This window comes from Leucopleurus acutus, assembly GCF_964270905.1.
Source record: "Leucopleurus acutus genome assembly, chromosome: 8".
Classification (NCBI taxonomy): Eukaryota; Metazoa; Chordata; class Mammalia; order Artiodactyla; family Delphinidae; genus Leucopleurus; species Leucopleurus acutus.
The window spans coordinates 53,862,453-53,880,569 of record NC_139151.1 but is presented as its reverse complement, the minus strand read 5'-3'; the positions used below and the strand labels follow the sequence as shown (position 1 = coordinate 53,880,569).

General features: G+C 49.7%; 1 protein-coding gene across 4 annotated transcripts in view; it reads right to left on the bottom strand.

The window, feature by feature from the left end:
* Window positions 1–889: 889 nt before the first annotated feature.
* Window positions 890–18,117, bottom strand: part of TENM4 (teneurin transmembrane protein 4) — a gene marked incomplete at both ends in the record, with an annotated part of 385,043 nt that continues 367,815 nt past the window's right edge. For all 4 annotated transcript variants that reach the window (XM_082844520.1, XM_082844521.1, XM_082844522.1 and 1 more), the window contains 5 exons: window positions 890–1,648; window positions 4,184–4,326; window positions 9,628–11,242; window positions 12,708–13,004; window positions 16,577–16,812. In XM_082844520.1, coding sequence (XP_082700646.1) covers window positions 890–1,648; window positions 4,184–4,326; window positions 9,628–11,242; window positions 12,708–13,004; window positions 16,577–16,812 — 3,050 coding nt within the window. The remainder of the gene's footprint in view (window positions 1,649–4,183; window positions 4,327–9,627; window positions 11,243–12,707; window positions 13,005–16,576; window positions 16,813–18,117) is intronic.

The window sequence follows — 18,117 nt, the reverse complement described above, 5'->3', positions numbered from 1 at the left end:
AACATCATGGGAGGACCAACCAACCACAGATGCCCTGGATGCCTCCGCCTCTTGGGGAGGCTTGGGCTCTGAGCCCCAGGATGCTGTCACCAGACTGGGGAAAGGACCTGGGAGACGCTTTCTCCGTCCCAGCATGGAGGTGGCACTGACAACTACACAAGATGTGCAAAAGGGGTTGGGGGTTTCATTTCGCATCAAAATATAAAGCTTGGACAGGAGTTTGGGGCAGCTTGAAAAAGGTGCTGTGAGATCATGAAATCCCCCAGAGAAGATGGAACCATCCATGGTCCTCTGGAGGCATGGAACACAGTGAGTAAAAAAGCTACCACTTGCCTGCGGGAGCTTAGCCAAAGATCCTCAGGTCCTGCGGACCCTCCTTCCAGGCCCCCTTGGAAATTTGCTACCGGCCCATTACTCTCCGCCGCACCCTTCCCTCCTGCCCGACCCCCATGGAAGAGAAAGTTGCACATGGGACAAGTTAGCACAGACACTTGTGTCTCACATCACACTGGGTGCCTGGGGACAGACAAGGACACACCCCAGGAGATGCATCTCAGTGAGGAGAAACGTACCCCAAACAACAAGGAAAACTCCTCAAGGAAAAGGGAACAGAAGACAAGAAAGTTTACATTGTGATCACACTATGGAAAAAAAATACCTTCTGTTCTTTGCGAAAAATGTGTGAAGGCCAAATTTGTGTTTTTCTTTTCTTAAAAAAAAAAGGATGTTGCATGAATTACACTGCAACCAGTATCTTTTTTGTTCGCTTGCTTTCTGCACTTGTTAAAAAAAGGATTCTTTTTTTTTTTTTTAAGTACAACACAGTCAGGTATGCGGCCACAAAAGAGTAGCTGTCTTTGGCAAGAAGTCCCGGCCACGGTCCTCTCTGTCACCTTCGGCCCATCTCACTCTGTCTCATGAAGTGGATGTTGCTGGCGCTGTCTGACAGTTCCGGGTACTGCTCGACCGAGATCACGAAGAAGCCGTCGTAGCCTTGAACCCGCCCCGTGCTCAGCGCCTGCTGCTTCTCGCCCTCTGTCCAGGCCCGCAGGCCTTCCTCCCCTTCCCGCAGTCGCTGCTGCTCGCGGGCCCAGGCCTGGCGCACGGCTCTCTGCCGGGCCAGCTCCAGCACCCGTGCCTTCTCCTCATCCGGTGTTGTCCCATAGCGGGTGTTCAAGCACAGTGCCCCGTACTGGAGCTGGATGTCTGTGTACCGTCTAGTCCTGCCACTGAGCACCGTGTTGATCTGGGACACAGTGACGTTGACCCCGTTCTCCAGGGTTCGCCGCCCCCCGCTGAGGCCCAGGATGGCCAGGTCGCCTTCCGAAGGTCCTGCTTTCACGAAGTAGTGGGTGTCCACTCCGTCAATGGTGAAGTGCATGTTCTCTAGGTAGTGGGCGTTGTTCAAGATGGCAGCAACCCTCCGCCCGTCCTCGTTGGCCACACTGATGATGTCTGTGGTCACTCGGCCATCCTTCAAGGCGAACTTGACCCCTTTGCCAAAGACTGAGCCACTGGATGCAAACTTCTTTGTCTCTGGGGCCTGCTGGCAGCTGGTGACTGTGGAGCTGTAGAGCTGATCGAAACGTTCCAGGGTGACGAAGGCCTTGAGCTGCTTCTGCACTTCACACTGTACCCCGAGAACAGACTGATGGTGGGGGGAGAGAGAGAGAGTGAGATCAATGGGGAAAAGCTTCCAACGGCCTGGAGAATCAGCTTACATGACTAAAAGTCAAACCTATACAAATGTATTAACCTGTAGCATCTAGCTCTACTGCTGACCACTAGGACAGCCAGCCCTCCTTCATCCATCTAGTCACCCTTCCTCCCATTCAGAAGCTGTTCAGGGAGCATCTGCTCTGTGCCCAGTCCCTTTCTCGGCACGGGAGATACAACAATGAATCAGACGTCATCCCTGCCCTTGAAGAACTCCTCGTTTAGTGGGGAAAGACAGATGTGGCAACAAATAACTACAATCAGATGTGATGAGTGGTGGTCTAAGAGGAGCAATAGTAACAGCTATAGCCAACATGTCGTGGCCTTTGAGCTGAATAATTCACATTCATTATCTCGCCGGATCTTCACAATAACTTTATACAGTGGGGACTGTCATTGCTCTGGTTTTACACCTAAGGAAACGAAGGCGCAAAGAGGTTGTAACTGGCCCACAGTCATACAGACTAGTCAGTATTCAAACTAACATGCAAACCCTGGTCTGTCTGATCCTAGAGGCTCAGTTCAAGGGCTGCTGGAGTCGGGAGGGGCAATCACGGCTCAGGGTGTCTCAGCCTGGAGGTGGAGAAGCAAGGTGAAGGAGATGGGGTTCAAGGACAGGCTCACGCTGGAGTTGGGACTTGGAGGATGAGGGGATGATGTTAGATGCAGCAATGGCGAGGAATGCACTATTGACAAGAAGGCTTAGTAGGATGAAAAGTAGTGGCTTACATAAACCCTCTTAGCCTGCTGTGTTGCTCTCTGCCATGTGGAGGGCCTCTGTCCCCACAGTGCTTCCTGGGGGCTCCTCAAGTGCCCCCGCTCTTGGCTGCTTTGGGGGACAGGTTGGAAGCCACGTTCGGGCAGGTCCCAGGGCCTTATCAGCGACTTAGAGAAATGGCTTTAGAAAAAGGCCTGTCGGTTTCTCACTGAAATTCAGTCCTCTTTATAATTAATAGCACCCTGTCTGTGAACAATTATTTCCTAGAGTTTCACGGAAGCTGGAGCGCTCAACAACAAAGATCTCCAGTGCTTGCCAAGGGCAGAAATCAATAATTCATTGACAGGCAAGGCTGGCAAACCGTCAGAGACTGTGGCTCTGGGAGCGGGTGGAGAAGGGAGTCTGGAGGTAGGGGTGCAGCTGAGTGGCTGGAAGCGGCCCTGGGAAAACAGTCAGCGCTGTGGGCAGCTGGGCACTACCTGGAGGGATGGATGGCGGGGACTGGAGGGGGGCAGGGGGTGGGGCTAGGGCTGCAGCGAGAGGATGGGCTTCGTGACCAGACAGACTTGGGTTCTCATCGCCTTTCCAGCTCACCTTGGACAAGTTTCTCTCAACTCTGGTCTTATCTGTAAAATGGGGAAAAAGGCCGAACTCACGGGGTTGTTTACTTCTTTCAACCATTTGTTCATTCGACAAAAGTTTTCCATGCCCCTACTGTGTGCGAGGTGGTATGCTGGGTAACAAATAAGACCCAGTACTTGCCCTCTTGGGGCTTAGGGTCTAGTGGAGATACAGGGAAGAAAACAGGAATGAAAATATAGCGTTGTGAGTGCTTAGCAAGAGGAAGCTATAGGTGCCACCGGAGCACAGAGGTGCAGAATCACATCCTCCAGAGGTCAGGGGAAGGAAACAGCGAGGCTGAGGCCTGATGGAATCCGACTGGAGTAAGAGATACGGATGTGTAAGTTTCTGATCGCCAGCAGTATGCCATCTGGCAACTGATTTCCTCCTCAGTCTCTTGTCCCCCTGGTCAGGGATCCCCTGGAAGGCCTGGTCTCTGCCTGATTCTTTCCTGCATTCACTGGGCTCCCGGGGCCTGGGGCCTGGAAGAGCCAGCTCCCAGCACAGATCTTATGAAAGAGGGGGGCAGTGGGAAGAAATGAGCAAATGGATGTCTGAAGTGAGAGGGTGGAATGAAACTGTTTTTAAGGATCTTTATAGCCATAAAATTCTATGAGTCTTTGAAATTGGGTCATAAATGGAAGACAGGGGAAAGTAACACTTTTTTGAGCACCTACAGACAGATCTGGGTTTGAATCCTGCTCTACTTCATCCTTGCTGTGTGGCATTCGAAAGCCTCAGGCATGAAATCTGTAGAGTGAGAACAACGATACCAAGGGATATTTGTGTGTTAATTTATGTAGAACAGGCCAGGTGCACTGAGGTGCTCAGAAAATGTCACATTTGTATTTCGAACACACCTTCCCTCTTTGTACTTTTGTACTGGGTTGGGACAAAGGCTCATTTTTTTGTGTGGAACTCCAAACTCAGTGTAACGTACAAAACTCCTTAATTTGGCTTGTGAGGGCCTACGTGCCGTTACAGCTGGGTCCACAGTGACCTGCCAGTGGCAGGGTTACTAAGTATTTGGTTTCTGTCATTGGCCTAGGCTTTCCTGAAAAGCTGGTGGGACCCATTCCCGTAATGTCTGGATGGCTTGAGGGGTGGGCAGTCATGTGTGTGAATTACCTTGCTGTTGTCCCACTCCTGAGTTTTCATCTGTGTGTGGATGAGCTCGTAGGATGGTTCCGTGGCGTCCGTGTCTGGCTTGGGATAGCCGGGAATCACATTGTGGAGCTGGAATCCGAAGGTGAGGAGCCAGCTGTTGACATCTGGGTGGGACAGAAGCAGAAACAGCCCCACGGAGTCAGTGGACCTCAGAGTGACATGTCCCAAGAAAGCAGCCTAGAGTTAGGCTGCAGGGGGGTGGGGTGAGGACACGGAGAGCTGCTGGGGGGAGAGTCAACAAGCATGGTGGAAACTGTCTAATGGTATGAAAGCTGAACATGCTCTTGGGACCCAGTGTCCCCTCCTAGGGAAGCATCTGAGCGAGATGTCACTGAAGTAAAACCTAGGTTTCCAGACTCCTCTTACTACTGTCCCTCTACCCCGAGGACCTTCAGCTTCGTAGCCAGGAACAGCTGTTGGTGGATGAACACTCCTCCACATCCAGCCGCAACACCAACAGGAGACACAGAGGACAACCAACCCCAAAGGAAAGATTTTTTTTTTTTTTTTGCGGTACGCGGGCCTCTCACTGTTGTGGCCTCTCCCGTTGCGGAGCACAGGCTCCAGACACGCAGGCTCAGCAGCCATGGCTCACGGGCCCAGCCGCTCCGCGGCATGTGGGATCTTCCCAGACCGGGGCACAAACCCGTGTCCCCTGCATCGGCAGGCGGACTCTCAACCACTGAGCCACCAGGGAAGCCCCAAAGGAAAGGTTTTAATGAATGACTTCCAAAGAGAAAATTCACTGAAGAAGCAAACTCTCCCTCCTTTCTCCTTTTTGAAGAGATCGGAGCCGCAGGGCTAAAGTGCATTGGGCATGGAGGTGGCCTGACCAAAGATCGAAGAGTTGTTTTCCCCTTGATCCTGCCTTTATTTACTCTGGGAGCCTAAGAAAGTCACTTAAGCTCCCTGTGCCTTCATTTTCCAGTCTTTATATTGGGCTTGAGGATCTAGCCCCATAGGCATTGGATTTACTGGTTTTTATAATATTCCTGGGGGGGTACTAATTATAAAATACTAGGTATAGGGAAAGGTGGGATGTTGTCATGAGCAACCAGCTCACTGAAGAGTGGCATCAGGAAGCCAAGACTTCAGGAAAAGAAAGAGGGTGGAAAGTGTGTCATCAGTTACTTGGCCCTCTGTTGCTGAGTGTCTTTTATGTGCCCAGCTCTGGTGTCACAGATCCTCAGCTGGCACACGCAGGACCCTGAAGGGAAGCTGAGACATGGACACGGATAACCTTGACACAGGGAAAACACCTAGAGGAGGGCAGAAGTCTTTCAGTTCCACAGACTCACAAGTCTTCACGAAGATGGTTACCTTGAAGCCAGGCAGTGAAAGCTGTGTAAATTTTGTCAGGCTCCGATGGAGCTGAACGCAAAGGCCATTGTATAAGGCAAGGCCTGGAGAAGGGAGGTGAGTATTGGGAGTGTTCGGATAACCGGACAGCAGTTCAGCAAGGCAGAGAGAGAACCAGAAAGGAGAATGGCGGCTGGAGAAGGAAGAGCCTGGGATGGCAGGTGGGAGGTGATTTGGGGTCTACAGGAGACAGACAGACAGCCTGTGTCCCAGCATGGCTCAGCCTTCCTTGCGAAGGGGCAGCTGAAGATGCCAAAGCAGTTGTTGACTAGAGACTCAAATCCAAAGTCAGGAGAAGGCAGGATTTGGAATTAAGTGTCTGAGCCAGCAACTCTGGGTGGTGGGCATTCAGGCCTGCTTTGGGCTTTTTCCAAAGCAGACAGATCCCTGGTCAGGGAGGTTCTTAGGGCCCAGGCATTGGTGGAATTGAGTTCATCCCAGTGACGGGAGTGCCATTCGGGGGTCATCAACTTCATCCCACATTGCCTTTCCATTCAAGAACCTCAAGTTTGCCTTTTTCTTTTTTTTTTTTTTTTTGGTTTTTGTTTCTTCGATGTTCCAGAGCCCCTCTCTTGGGTGTGAAGGCTGGAGGTTCTGACGTGGAGGAGTGGTAGAAAAGGAAGCTTGGAAACCCAGATTCTACTTCTAGAAAGATCATATAAGGGAAAGAACATGGTGAGGCAAGACAAAACCCAGGTCCAAACTCTGGCTCCCTACTTGCAAACTGTGTGATCTTAGACAGTTTGCTTAACCTCTCTGAGGTTCGGTTTCCTTATCTGCAAATTCATGGGAGAAATGGTTTTCACCAAGTCATGGAGAAGAATACTAATAGTGTTACCACTTTGGGGCAGCCAACATAGAGCAGGAACTGTTCTGTTTTGTTACATAAATGATTAGATTTAATGTATTTTAAAGTGTCCAGCTTGGTTCCTGGCTCATAGAAGGTTGCCTGTGTTTCCTCAAACCCAAGCCTCCATGTGCCTGGAACTCCATTTCCTCTTTTGTAGCGTGAGGTGCTTGGACCAGTTTTCTCCAAAGTCCCTTTCCTCACTGAGTTTCTAAGTATCTCTGATTCTCTGAATCTTGGTAGATGGTTCTTTGGGAAATTAAAAGAAACAGAATGGGGGGGGGGGGAACAACCCTACAAAGCCATTTTGCCTGAGGCTGAGAACTTGCATCTGAATTTGTAGTTGCAAAGGAAAGCTTCTATCAGGAATACTGCAAATTCCCAGGAAGCCAGGGGGCTGAAAAGAGGCCTGGGCCTTAATTACAAGTGAGGGAAGGTGGGAAACTTTCTCATTATGCCTTTAGGAAAAATGCTGAAAATTGATTTATTCACTGCTGTTTCTACTGTGCTTTTCTGAAGAGTTGGGAATTTTACTCTTCTTTCCTATGACATCAGAGGTAGACATTTCCCTCAAGTTAAAAAGCTCTTTACTCATCCGTTCGTCCCAGACTTCAGTGTGGCTTGCCTGGGACAGTGATGAAAAATAATAATCCTTTCACATGTACACAGCTTTGCACTTTACAGAGGGAATTCAGATCTCTAAGAATGAGGATTTCGGAGTCAGACACAGCAGAGTTCTAACCCCAGCCTTGCCACCTCTTCCTGGGAGGGTTACTTTACCTCTCTGACCCTCACTTTCCGCCTTTGTAAATGGGGTCAGGGGTCCCCGTCGCACAGGCTACAAGTGAGGGTTAAGTATCTGATGGATCAGTGGTGGACATTTTTAAGTTGCCTTCCTAGGGTCCCATTCTGCCTTCTCTTTCTTTTTGGGGTATCCATGTATTTTTAGGGACACTGACTCCACCTAAGGGCTTAGCATTGAAGCATGTGACCTGGGCTAAGCCAATCAGTGCATTCTACCTCCCCAGCCATGCTGGTTGGTTCAGGGGTTGTCATGTGACATAAGCCTCTCCAGTATTATAGGCTTAAGACCCTATCCTGTTTTTGGACAAAAAGATGAGAGGCCTTTTTATCGTTGTCGTTGCTGGATGTGAATGAGGCTGCGTGTAGCCCACGTGGAAGCTGGATGGTCAAGTTTAGTGAGGATTAGTAGTATCTTGGCTTTTAGTAGTAAAATGGTTTTTTCTTCAGCTACAGTAACCTGCCAAGGCATCTCACAGGAAGTTCATTGGAAGATGAGACAGGGGGCGTGCTTAATGCAGACAGATAGAAGGGAAATGTCCTCTCAGTCGTTTCAGTTTTTCTAGGGCTGGCAGCAAGCCGAGTAGGGTGAACGCTGTGAAACCTTGTTGAGATATTCCTGTGCGTCCATAGGCCCCAAGGATGTTTTCATCGCACCTGCTCACCACTGCGTCCTCTCTTTCTTCCCACTCTTGGGACTCCTGCTCTCGGCATGACCACCTGGAATTCTTCCCTGAAAGAAGACTCCTCTAATTCTGTCAGCAGAAACAGCTCCAGACTGGGCCACCCCAGTTTGGGGGCCAGAAAGCCACCACGTCCCTAAGGGGCACTCACGTGGGGCTGTACACATTGCCCTCTCCATACTTTTGTACGTGCGGTCCCCTCTATCTGGATCGCCTTTTTCCCCATTACCTGGCGAATGTCCACTCGTAAGCGGACCTCACGCGCCAGCTGCTCCCTGGGTACAACCAGCTGTGCCTCCTGTGTTTCACTGGCTGTCAGCGCAAGCCTCCGCCGTGGGCCCCTCACACTGGACAGCAGTTGTCTGTCTGGCCTCTTGCGAGGTGAACTCCTGGAGGGCGGGGATCATCTTTCTATCCCCTGTGCCTAAAATGGTGGCTGCACAGAGGGGGCCCTTTCTGAATGAAGGAAACTGCCTTAAAATAGCGGCAGGAGGATCATGTCACAGGACAAAAGACGGGGAGACGACCACGTTTGCAAGTGGTCGTGCCCAACTTTTGTCCACCACGAACTCTGTTCTATAAAAGGTGCTGGTTTTATCCAGACCTGAATCTCCAGAGCTGCTCTGACTCCTGAGGTCTTCTGTGCCTGGCCTGGCAGCGGCTGCTTGCTGGAAGGAGGCTGTTAGAGGCATTTCTGGCATGCGTGACCTATGGGGCATTTTATACTCAAGTTGGTTTCATGGTAGTGGAGACCAAAGCCCACTTTTTTTTTTTCAAAGCCCACTTTTAAAATCAGACGGTAAGGGAAAGAGAACCAACATGAACCAGGCACTGTGCTAGGCAGGTTATAAAATGTATCTCATTTCACCCCTGCGACCATCCTATCAGGTAAGTACTTTTTTTTTTCCTATTTGTCCATCTGTTCTTTGCTCCTTTTTCTCCCTCTTTTCCTACCCTCTTTGGATGATTAATTTAGGCTTCATTTTATCTCCACTATTGACCGATAAGCTGTGCCTCTGCTTCATCTTTTAGTAGTTGCTCTAGGATTTACAATATGCATATTTAACTCACCAGAGTCAGGGTAGATATTCTAACTTCAATTCATAGATCAGGAAACTGGGATTCAGGGGAAGTTAAATAAATTTTGTGACTGTCACAGCTTAGAAACGATGGATCTTTCACCTAGTTCTGTCTGTTGCCAAAGTCTGAATTTTCCATGACCTCATCCCAAATAAGAGAACTGAATTCTCCTTTACTTTCTTTCTTTCTTTCTTTTTTTTTTGGTCATACCTTCATTCAACTTATCAGGGACTCATAACCAGCCTGATCTCTGGGTCAGAAACTTTCAAAGTACATTCCAGGGGATGCATCCAGTGAAATATTAGGGTTTCGTGGTCAAATAAGTTGGAAAAATAGTGGGTAAATATATGAAACAGTTCTCTTTACTACAGGACTTCTCAGAGCCTTTCATAAGCTGAAATGTATCATGAAAGTTTAAGAACGGTAGTTGCCCTGTCAAATTGATTTGATGCCAAAACCAGTTTTTCCAAAGCGTTTCTCTGAACTGGTGTTTCTTCAAAAATACTTTGGAAAATGCTGCTCTAAAAGGAAGTCAATATCTCCCATTACCCCATACCAGCTTTCTCAAGGAAGGCTCTTTTCAGATGACCAGAGTGATAGTGGTTCCTGCCCTCTGAATAAGCCCTGATCCTCACCTGTCATGAAGCACTTGACGTCCTGAGAGTTACTGACCGGGTTGTTGTTTTTAAACATATAGAGATTAAACGGCATGATATTGCTGCTACTAAGCTGCTTCCACAACTCGTGGTCTGGGCTCGTCCAGCGACCAGCCAGCACGTCGTAATCTCGCCGGCCCATGTGGACGAGCTTGGTGAGTGGATCATAGAGGCCACCGTGGTAGCCAATGATGATCTGGAAGTTGGGGTTGGTGTCCATGTAGATCTCCCCGTAGGCCGTGTACAGGATCTGCTTGATCATTAAGCCCGTTCCACTGAAGACGGCAAGAGGGGTCCCGATGTTGTCACAGGCTATGTAGAACTCATCTCCGCCGCTCAGCTCCATGGCAAAGAGGTGTCCTTGCAGGTCGTAGTAGAGGGATGTGATCTCAGAGCTGGAGTGGTTGTACAGGTGGGTGACCTTGGTGGGACTGGTCAGGTCTGCGTAGAAGAACTGCAGGTGGTGGCTCTGGCTGCTCTTGCTGGACACCCGCCGCCCCAGGCCATCGTAACGGTACCTGACGCTCCAGCCACCACCCCGGTTGTAGGCCTTGATGAGCAGGCCCGCTGAGTTGTACTCAAAGACATCACTGCCCCTCTGCCTCAGGAAACCGTCCTCGTCCATCTTGTATTGCACGTCACCCAGCCTGGTGATGCGGTCACGGAGGTCATACCGTAGTGGGGTGAGCCGTGCACTGTTCCCCGGGCTCAGTAAGTGCAGGTTCCCATTGAGGTCATAGCTATATCGCCAGAGTGGTTTGTCATTGATGGAGACCGTCTGCAGCTGGCCGTCAGCATCGTACTCATAGGAGTAGCGGGTGGTGTTGGCATAGGGTCCCACCTTCAGCTCCTTCTTAACGACTCGCCCCATGTTATCATACTGGACGGTCATCCAGTACATGAGCGAGCGGAAGATCTCGTATTGCACTTCCTTCATCCGGCCGTATGCGTCAAAGTGCTTGGTGTGGGTCATGACCGCCGTGGTGATGATCTGGTTAATGTCATAGTAGATGACACCAAATTTCCCGAACTGCTCCGTCCTGCCCGACACATCGTCATAGCGATAGAGGTCGATGGGCAGCGGGGTCTCATTGATCACGGCCTGCATGCTGGTCACCCGGAAGCTGTTGTCATAGTTGTAGTCAAAGCGGGCGTTGACCATGCCTTCCTCGGTGAAGCGAAAAATCTGGCGGTCGATCAGGGGCCCGATTTGACGGTAGCGGATGGTGCAGGTGAAGCCCTCGTTCTGTAGGTTGATGGTCTTCAGCATGCCGGCGGTCTCGTCGTAGGTGAAGCTCACCTTGGTGGTGTCGTATAGCATCTCAGCTAGCTTGGACAGCTTGCCATACTTGTATATCACCCTGCGGCCGGTGCCCAGGTAGAAGGTGTGGAGGAGGTGCCCGTCCTCAGTGAAGTCCTGGATGACTGAGGCGTTGCCCTCGGGGGGCTGGTAGATGTTCCTGTAGTAACCCACTGAGCGGATGGTCTCCAGCGTCTGCCGGGCTACGTTGGGCATGGTCACAGAAGAGAGGCGGTCGTTCTTGTCAAACTCAAAGATGTACTGCCTCTGGCTGTGGAGGAGTAGCACCATGGACTGCAGGGGAAGGAAAACCGAGAGATGAGAAGAGCATGCTGGGAAGGAAGGGGTGGTCTGTGAGCCCAAGACTTAAAGGAAAAGAATGAAAGGTCAAGGAAGCTGGTGGTTCTCTTAAGTTATGCCCAAACCAGAGCTTTCCAACCAGTACACCCTAGGATATTGCAATGGGGTACAAATGTGCTAAGACAAGAATTTCTCTCTGCCCTTGGCCCTGGCAGGGCCTGGGGCCCCAGAACACTCAGGCCATTTGCCTTCCTATAGTGAGCAGCCTTGTCTGTTTGCCCCTTTGTAGGGTACAAGAAGGATGATTTCAGCATGGGATGGGGTTGGGAGCACTGGCCTCAAGTATTTGCAGCAGCCTCTCTTCTGGCTTCCTTGTGCCAGATTCCTTCTCAGATCAACCTTCCTACTCAAGCAAGAATAATTATCCTAAAACACAGCCTGACAACGTCTACTGCCTGCTAAACAACGTCCGTTGACTCCCTATGGCCTACAGGATAAAGACACGTCTGAGAAGGACATTTACGGTTTTGCATAATTGTTTATGTGGTAACAGGTCATACGTCCACCCCGGGGTGGGGTGGGCTGTGACGGGAATGGGGAAACCTGGTTTCTAATAATGGACTCATTGTGTGGCCCTGGGCAAGTTCTTTCCCTCTGGGTTGGATTTTTCAGTATGTTGGATGACCTCCAAGGTCTCTCTTAGCACTACCACAAAATGCTGCTCTCGGAGATGTGAACACTGCACAGGGTAGGGGAGACAGATCACAGATCAATCAGAGCCTGGGCCCTGGACAGGTGACCAGGAGCAAAACGTTACGTAAAGATCTGGGTATCAGAACTGGGGCATGAAATACAGACTGTTTCAGGAATAAGTCAGTAGATAAAAGGCCTAAAGCCATCTGGGCATCAAAGTTATTAGCATTTTCTCTTATTTGGGACCAACTCTTGATTTCAGGCCCTTTCTGATTCCAAGTCCCTGGGATGAACTGAATCCTGACCTGAAGCAGAAGGGACATACTAAGGCCACACCTAGCACTTGAAGCTCAGGATTAAGCACCTCTTGCTTAATACTAATCCCCAGGCTTTTGCCTTATTCTCTGTGACCAGATCACACCAAGAGCCCTAGACCTGGGAGCAGACCCCTGCCTGGGTCTGGACCCGAAATCCTGCTGTGTAAGTCCAGATAGTGTTCGGGTCTAGCTCCAGCCTATTGGGTGGGACTTTCACATGCTCCTGCCCCAGGCCCCCCCACTTACCACCCCATCGCCATAATCCATCCATACACCACCCGGGACCCCCTGGCACGCTGATGTGGATTTTCCTGAACATTTCCTTTTGGAGACCACATGGGTCAGACCCATCCCACCGAGGTCAGCAGGCTGGGCCTGGCCATGGGCTGAGCCACAGTGATGGAGCTGCTATATGGCAAGGCCAGTGACGGAGGGCGACAGACACCTGCCTTCTCTAAGTACGTGTAGCTCCAGGTCTTCCCGTCAGCAAAGATCCTAGATGTGATGCGACCCGCCTGATCGTATTCCATCCTCTCAGACATGATGCCCCTCTGGACTCCAGCAATGTGGCCCCCTGGGGAGTAGGTCACGTTGACACCGTTCAGCCTGCTGCTAGGTGACCAGAGGCTGGGCCGCCCGGCCTGGTCATACAGGATGCGGAGGGTGAACTTGCGGTGGTCGTCATAGATCTTCTCTGTGCGTGTCACACGGTCAAAGTCCAGAGACAGGAGGTTCCGGTTGTGAACCTGGGGAAGGGGTAGGAGGAAAGAGAGAGTTAATCTAGACATTGAGAACTTGGTCTGAGAAGCTCCCGAGGAGAGGAGGGAGCACAGGTCGTGGGTGTCAACAGACAAGGGTTTGGGTCCTGGCTCTGTCCTTGTCAGCTCTGTGAAGTTTCCTTATCTGTAAAATGGGAATAATCATGCCAAGTATATAGGGCTGATGTGAGGATAAAGACAATGCAGATGCTGGGTAAAGAGCAGCAGAAACGATTACATCATTTCCTAATATGATTCTCCTAATGAGGATAGAAAGGCAGATCCTTCTTGACTCCCTCCTGAAAAGGGAGAGGCCACGTGGGCCCAGCAAATCAGTGCCTGACCCCATTTATTATGTGCCAGTGTTTGCACTCGTGTTTGATACCAGGGAGACCACAGTCAGGGACGGGCTCCAGGTCCCATGGCTGGTGAGTGACCGAGTCTGGATCTGACTCTCACCATTGCAACGTGCCAACATATGATGTGTGGTCCTCTTAGCAAGTCCAGCCCTTCTTAGGGCTTTGGACTCCCCGTCCCCTCTGGGGTCTCTCCTGCCCTCTGCCACCACAATTAGGGCTTCTTGGTCACCTCAGTTAGCTCCCAAGACATCTTCTTCTTCCTGGAGGCCCTGGGAGGCAGTGTGTGTTGGAGTCTGGGACGGCTTCTCTGACGGGGGGGTTGCCAGGAGACAGTGTCCTAGGTTTTGGAACATTTTCCTCCTTCCTCTAGACTCAGGAGCCCACCGTATGGTCTCTACCTGGGCTGCTAGGTCAGCACGCAATTCAGTTTCAGAGTCAGAAATCCAGGGGTCCCACAGGGGTAGCAGTAAACCAAGGTTTCTCATATTTTAGTTATGAAATATACTTCAGAGGCCTGTTTCTATATTTGAATCCACCCCTTAGGGGCGCCAGTTGTCCCTGAAACACTGCCAGGTACTCTGAAGCTAGAATGCTGGTTCCCTCTAAGTGGTGCTGGGCCTGGTGGGGCATTTGGGCACATTTTCGGACTCTTCCATTAGTTACTGGTTAAGTTTGACAAGTAGGTAAGAAGCCCCAAGAGAAGAGCAGACGATGCAGGACATATGATGCCAACCCGCACATGTGGATTAAGGTAATGAAAGGCCCTCTGGGGCCCTGTGTGGTAGAAAAGGGCTCAAGTCTAGGTATCAGGCCAGGAGTCCAGCCTCAACTCTGTGACCGACTTTTTTCTGTGTGACCTTGGGCCAGTGCCTTTCCCTCTCTGAGTCTCAATTTCTTCCCCTGTGAAACAGCAGGGCTGTTGTGAGGATTGAAGACACCTCAGTAAATTACCTAGCGGAGCGCTGGGCATATAGAAGGTACTGAGTTAATGGCTGCAGTTATTTCCATTAAATGACAGCAGATGATCGCGGTCATTCTCAGAGGAAGTAGAGACATGTGTGTCTCCCCCTTCTCCCCAAACAAATTCTAAAGCCTTGAAAATCAAGATTTATAATGATGGTGCTGAGACGACTTTAGCTGTGAATGGCCTGGTTAAAATAAGGTTGCCTTCCCAGGGGTAATCAAATACAATTGCAGGAGCAAAAACAGTGTGGCAGACAATTCCCATGAAAAATCAGAGGCGTTGGAGGCTGAAGCTGTGCTCTTTGCAGAGAGGGCAGGGGAAGATGTGGGGTCTGCACCGCCAACAGTGATGGGGGCCCTCCCCCCAAGGTGGTACCACCAAGCCAGCCGCCCCCCTCACCTCCTGGAGGGCCCCCAGTGAAGAGGATCTACACCTCTGCTGCAAAATGAATAAAATTGAATTAAGCAGCTCACTGGGGAACCACCTAATGCCTCCTGTGCTCAGCAGTGGCGGCAATGAGATTACTTTACATCTTTCTTTCTTAAAAAAAAGTTCCCAGTTGTATAAAAAATGAGCTCCATTATGGGGAGGTGCACCCGGCTAACATTCTAATTCCACATGCCGCCACTGTGGGTGGCCATTTATTTTGGGAGGACTCGGAGATGCGGCCGCCTGACTGGATTGTCATTCATCTCAGGCTAGGAGAGGGACCAGTTAGTGCCTGGGGAACTTTTGGTCCAGTTTACACGGCAGAGAGGAAATCCTAATAGCACTAATTACTGCCATTTATTGAGCACCTGGGGTCTTCCAGCGCTGGGCTAGGTGCTTCAAATGTATCATCTGGTTTCTGCAGAGGAATCTGAGGCTCAGAGGAGCTGCTCAGGGCTACACATGTGGCCCAGGCAGGAATAAACCCTGGTCAAACTTTCTTAGCTCACTGCCTCAGATGTGTATGAAGGGCTCCTGGAGAATTCACACAGGGGGCTCAGTGAGGCCATGGATGGTGTCCCACAGAGAACAAAGAAAGCTAGGCCTTCTCTGGGGAGCCCGTGGAAGGCTGTTTCCCACATTAGATAGTTGCTTGAGTTCTTGACTGTTGAGGAACACAGGAAACCTTGTTGTCTGGGCTCTAGTTGTGTGACATTGAATAAGTAACTTACTGTTTCTGTATCTGTTGTGAGAATGACACTATGAGACAGGGTGCCTATTTCTAGTCATTACTGCTGCCCAGCTGTGTGAATCAGGAAAAATTCCTTTTCTCTCTGGACCTTGGTTATCCCATGCATGAATCAGGGGCTGAAGTGAACTTTCTTTGTGAGAAAGGGCAGGGGGCTCAAGACAGCGCTGGCCGTGTTGCATGAGGATGCTTCTGTGGCTTTTAGGAGTCAGGAGCATGTGGCTCAGTCCTGTGGTACCCTGCAGCTCAGCAAGTCTCCGTGGAGCACCTGTGGTCTGCAAGGCACTGTGCTGAAAGCCAGGTCACTCTCCCCATTGCCTTCCTTTCTGAAGTTGGAGGGAAAAGAAGCTGGGCAATCTGGGGCAGAGGCCACACTATAGAGACATGGGAGTCAGGCAGAAAAAGGGCTGGTTCAGGGCATCCACACACTGAGAAGTGCTCTGAGATGCCACACTGTAGATGCCAACTCCCTGGCCGTGACAGCTACGGTGGGGTCGTTCTGCTGTCTTAGGAAGGATAACTCTGCCTGGAAGGAGAATGTGGCTTAGGTTCCAAAGAGCTAAACTGACTCTTGGTACATGTTAGCACCAGTAGTAACAATAACAGTAATAAGAATAACAATAAAAGGACAACTAGAATAGGTATTACTGACCACTTATTATGTGCCAGACTCTGTATAGGGCACTCTATGTATTATTTCTAATCCTTGTAGCAACTTGTAAATTGGTTTGATCTCCCCCATTTTATGGATAATGAAATTGAGGCTTTACGAGATTGCGGATCTGCCCAAATTCACTCAGGGAATAATAGAGGCCGGAAGCGTGACTAACATCAAAGCCAGTGATCGTTTCACTAGCACAACTGAAAAGATACACGAGCCTCTTGTTGGGGGTAGTCGCTTAATTTACTTTCCCCTTTGCAGATGAAGAAACTGAGGCCCAGGAACACCTTCTCCCCGGGACGGTTTCAAGAAGAGCCCAGTTCTCAGATGCCTCCTCCTTCTTTCCCCCCAGGATCCAACCACCCCCAGGGGCTGAGACCTGCTGGAGGCCTTGCTCACCCGAAGCCGGCGCCCGAAGACGGTGACCTGGCCGCGAGCCTGCTCCTTGCGCTGCCGCCACTCCACCAGGTTGAGGCCGTTGTCGATGGGCAGCGTGACGTTCCGCTTGCCCACGGTGGGGTTGACGGTCCCGGCCAGCAGGTGGGGCTCCGTCTGCAGGGCCACCTCCATGCCGTTGGCCAACAGCAGCCGCAGGGAGCCGTCGGCCCCGATGTAGTAGCTGTTGCGGACCTGGTCTGAGGGAGACAAGAGGGATGGACTCTGCTCAGGAGGGTGGAGGACGGAGGGAGGTGTGTGTACAGCAGAGGCAGTGGTGTGGTGTTTAAATGTGTTTATGCTTCTGACTACAGAAACAAAACACTGTCATTGAAGAAAACCAGGAAAATACATGGAGGTCCATGAGTTCAATACCCAAAGGAAACCACTGTAAATATTTTGGTATATTCCTAGATTTTAGTGTATTTCTGAATACATGTACAGTTAAAAATGGTTGCTTACGGAGGTTTTTCACTGATCATTGTATTATATCGTTGAATATCTCCATAAACGTTTTTCTTAATGACTGCATGTTATTCCATTGCCTGGAAATACCAGAATTTATTTAACCAGCCCTCAAAGAGATATTCTGATTATTTCCAGCTATGCATAATTACAGGTAACACTGCAGATAAATACATTCTAAACATTATGCTAAGTGAAAGAAGGCAGACTCGAAAGGCCAGATATTGTATGCATCAGTACATTTATATGAAATGCCCAGGACAGGCCAACTCATAGAGACAGAAAGTAGATTAGTGAGGGAAAGGGAGAATGGGGTGCGATTGCTAACGGGTATGGGGTTTCTTTTGGGGGCTGATAAAAAAATTTCTGGAATTAGTGGTAACGGTTGTACAACTTTGTAGATATGCTAAAAACTGCTGAATTATACTCTTTAATAGGGTGGATGTTATAGTATGTGAATTATATCTTTATTAAAAATATACATTTTGGATAAATCAATGTCTTCATTTGGGGTTATTTAATCAAGACAGACTCCTAAATGTAGGATTACTAGAGCACAGGGTTGAACATTTTTAAGCCTCTCCCACTAGGGTAATAACACTCTTTGCAACAAGGTGAAAAATACGTACAATATGTATATCAGTGACAGAATGCCAAATATATATATATATATGTGTGTGTGTTTTAAATTGCTGTTATATATACATATATGTGTGTATATGTCATATATGTGTATATGACAATGATTTAAAAACAGGCTTGAGTTTGAGATTTTAAATCTGATTAAAACATTTTGGTTAGGATCTTTTAGCTAACAGAACCTTCTGGAGAAAAAGTAAATTTCAGCTGTAAAATGCACACTGTGTTCTTTTCTGAACATGGAAACATTTGAGTTTGCGCCGCAGTCACCTGCCTCTTGCCCTTCCTTGGCTGTTGCTTCTCCTGCACTGCCCCTATGCTTAATAAGTGCTAGCCCAAGCCCTTCCTTCAAGACTCTGCTTAAACGTCGTCTCTTCCCAGAAGCTTCCCTTGTTCCTCTG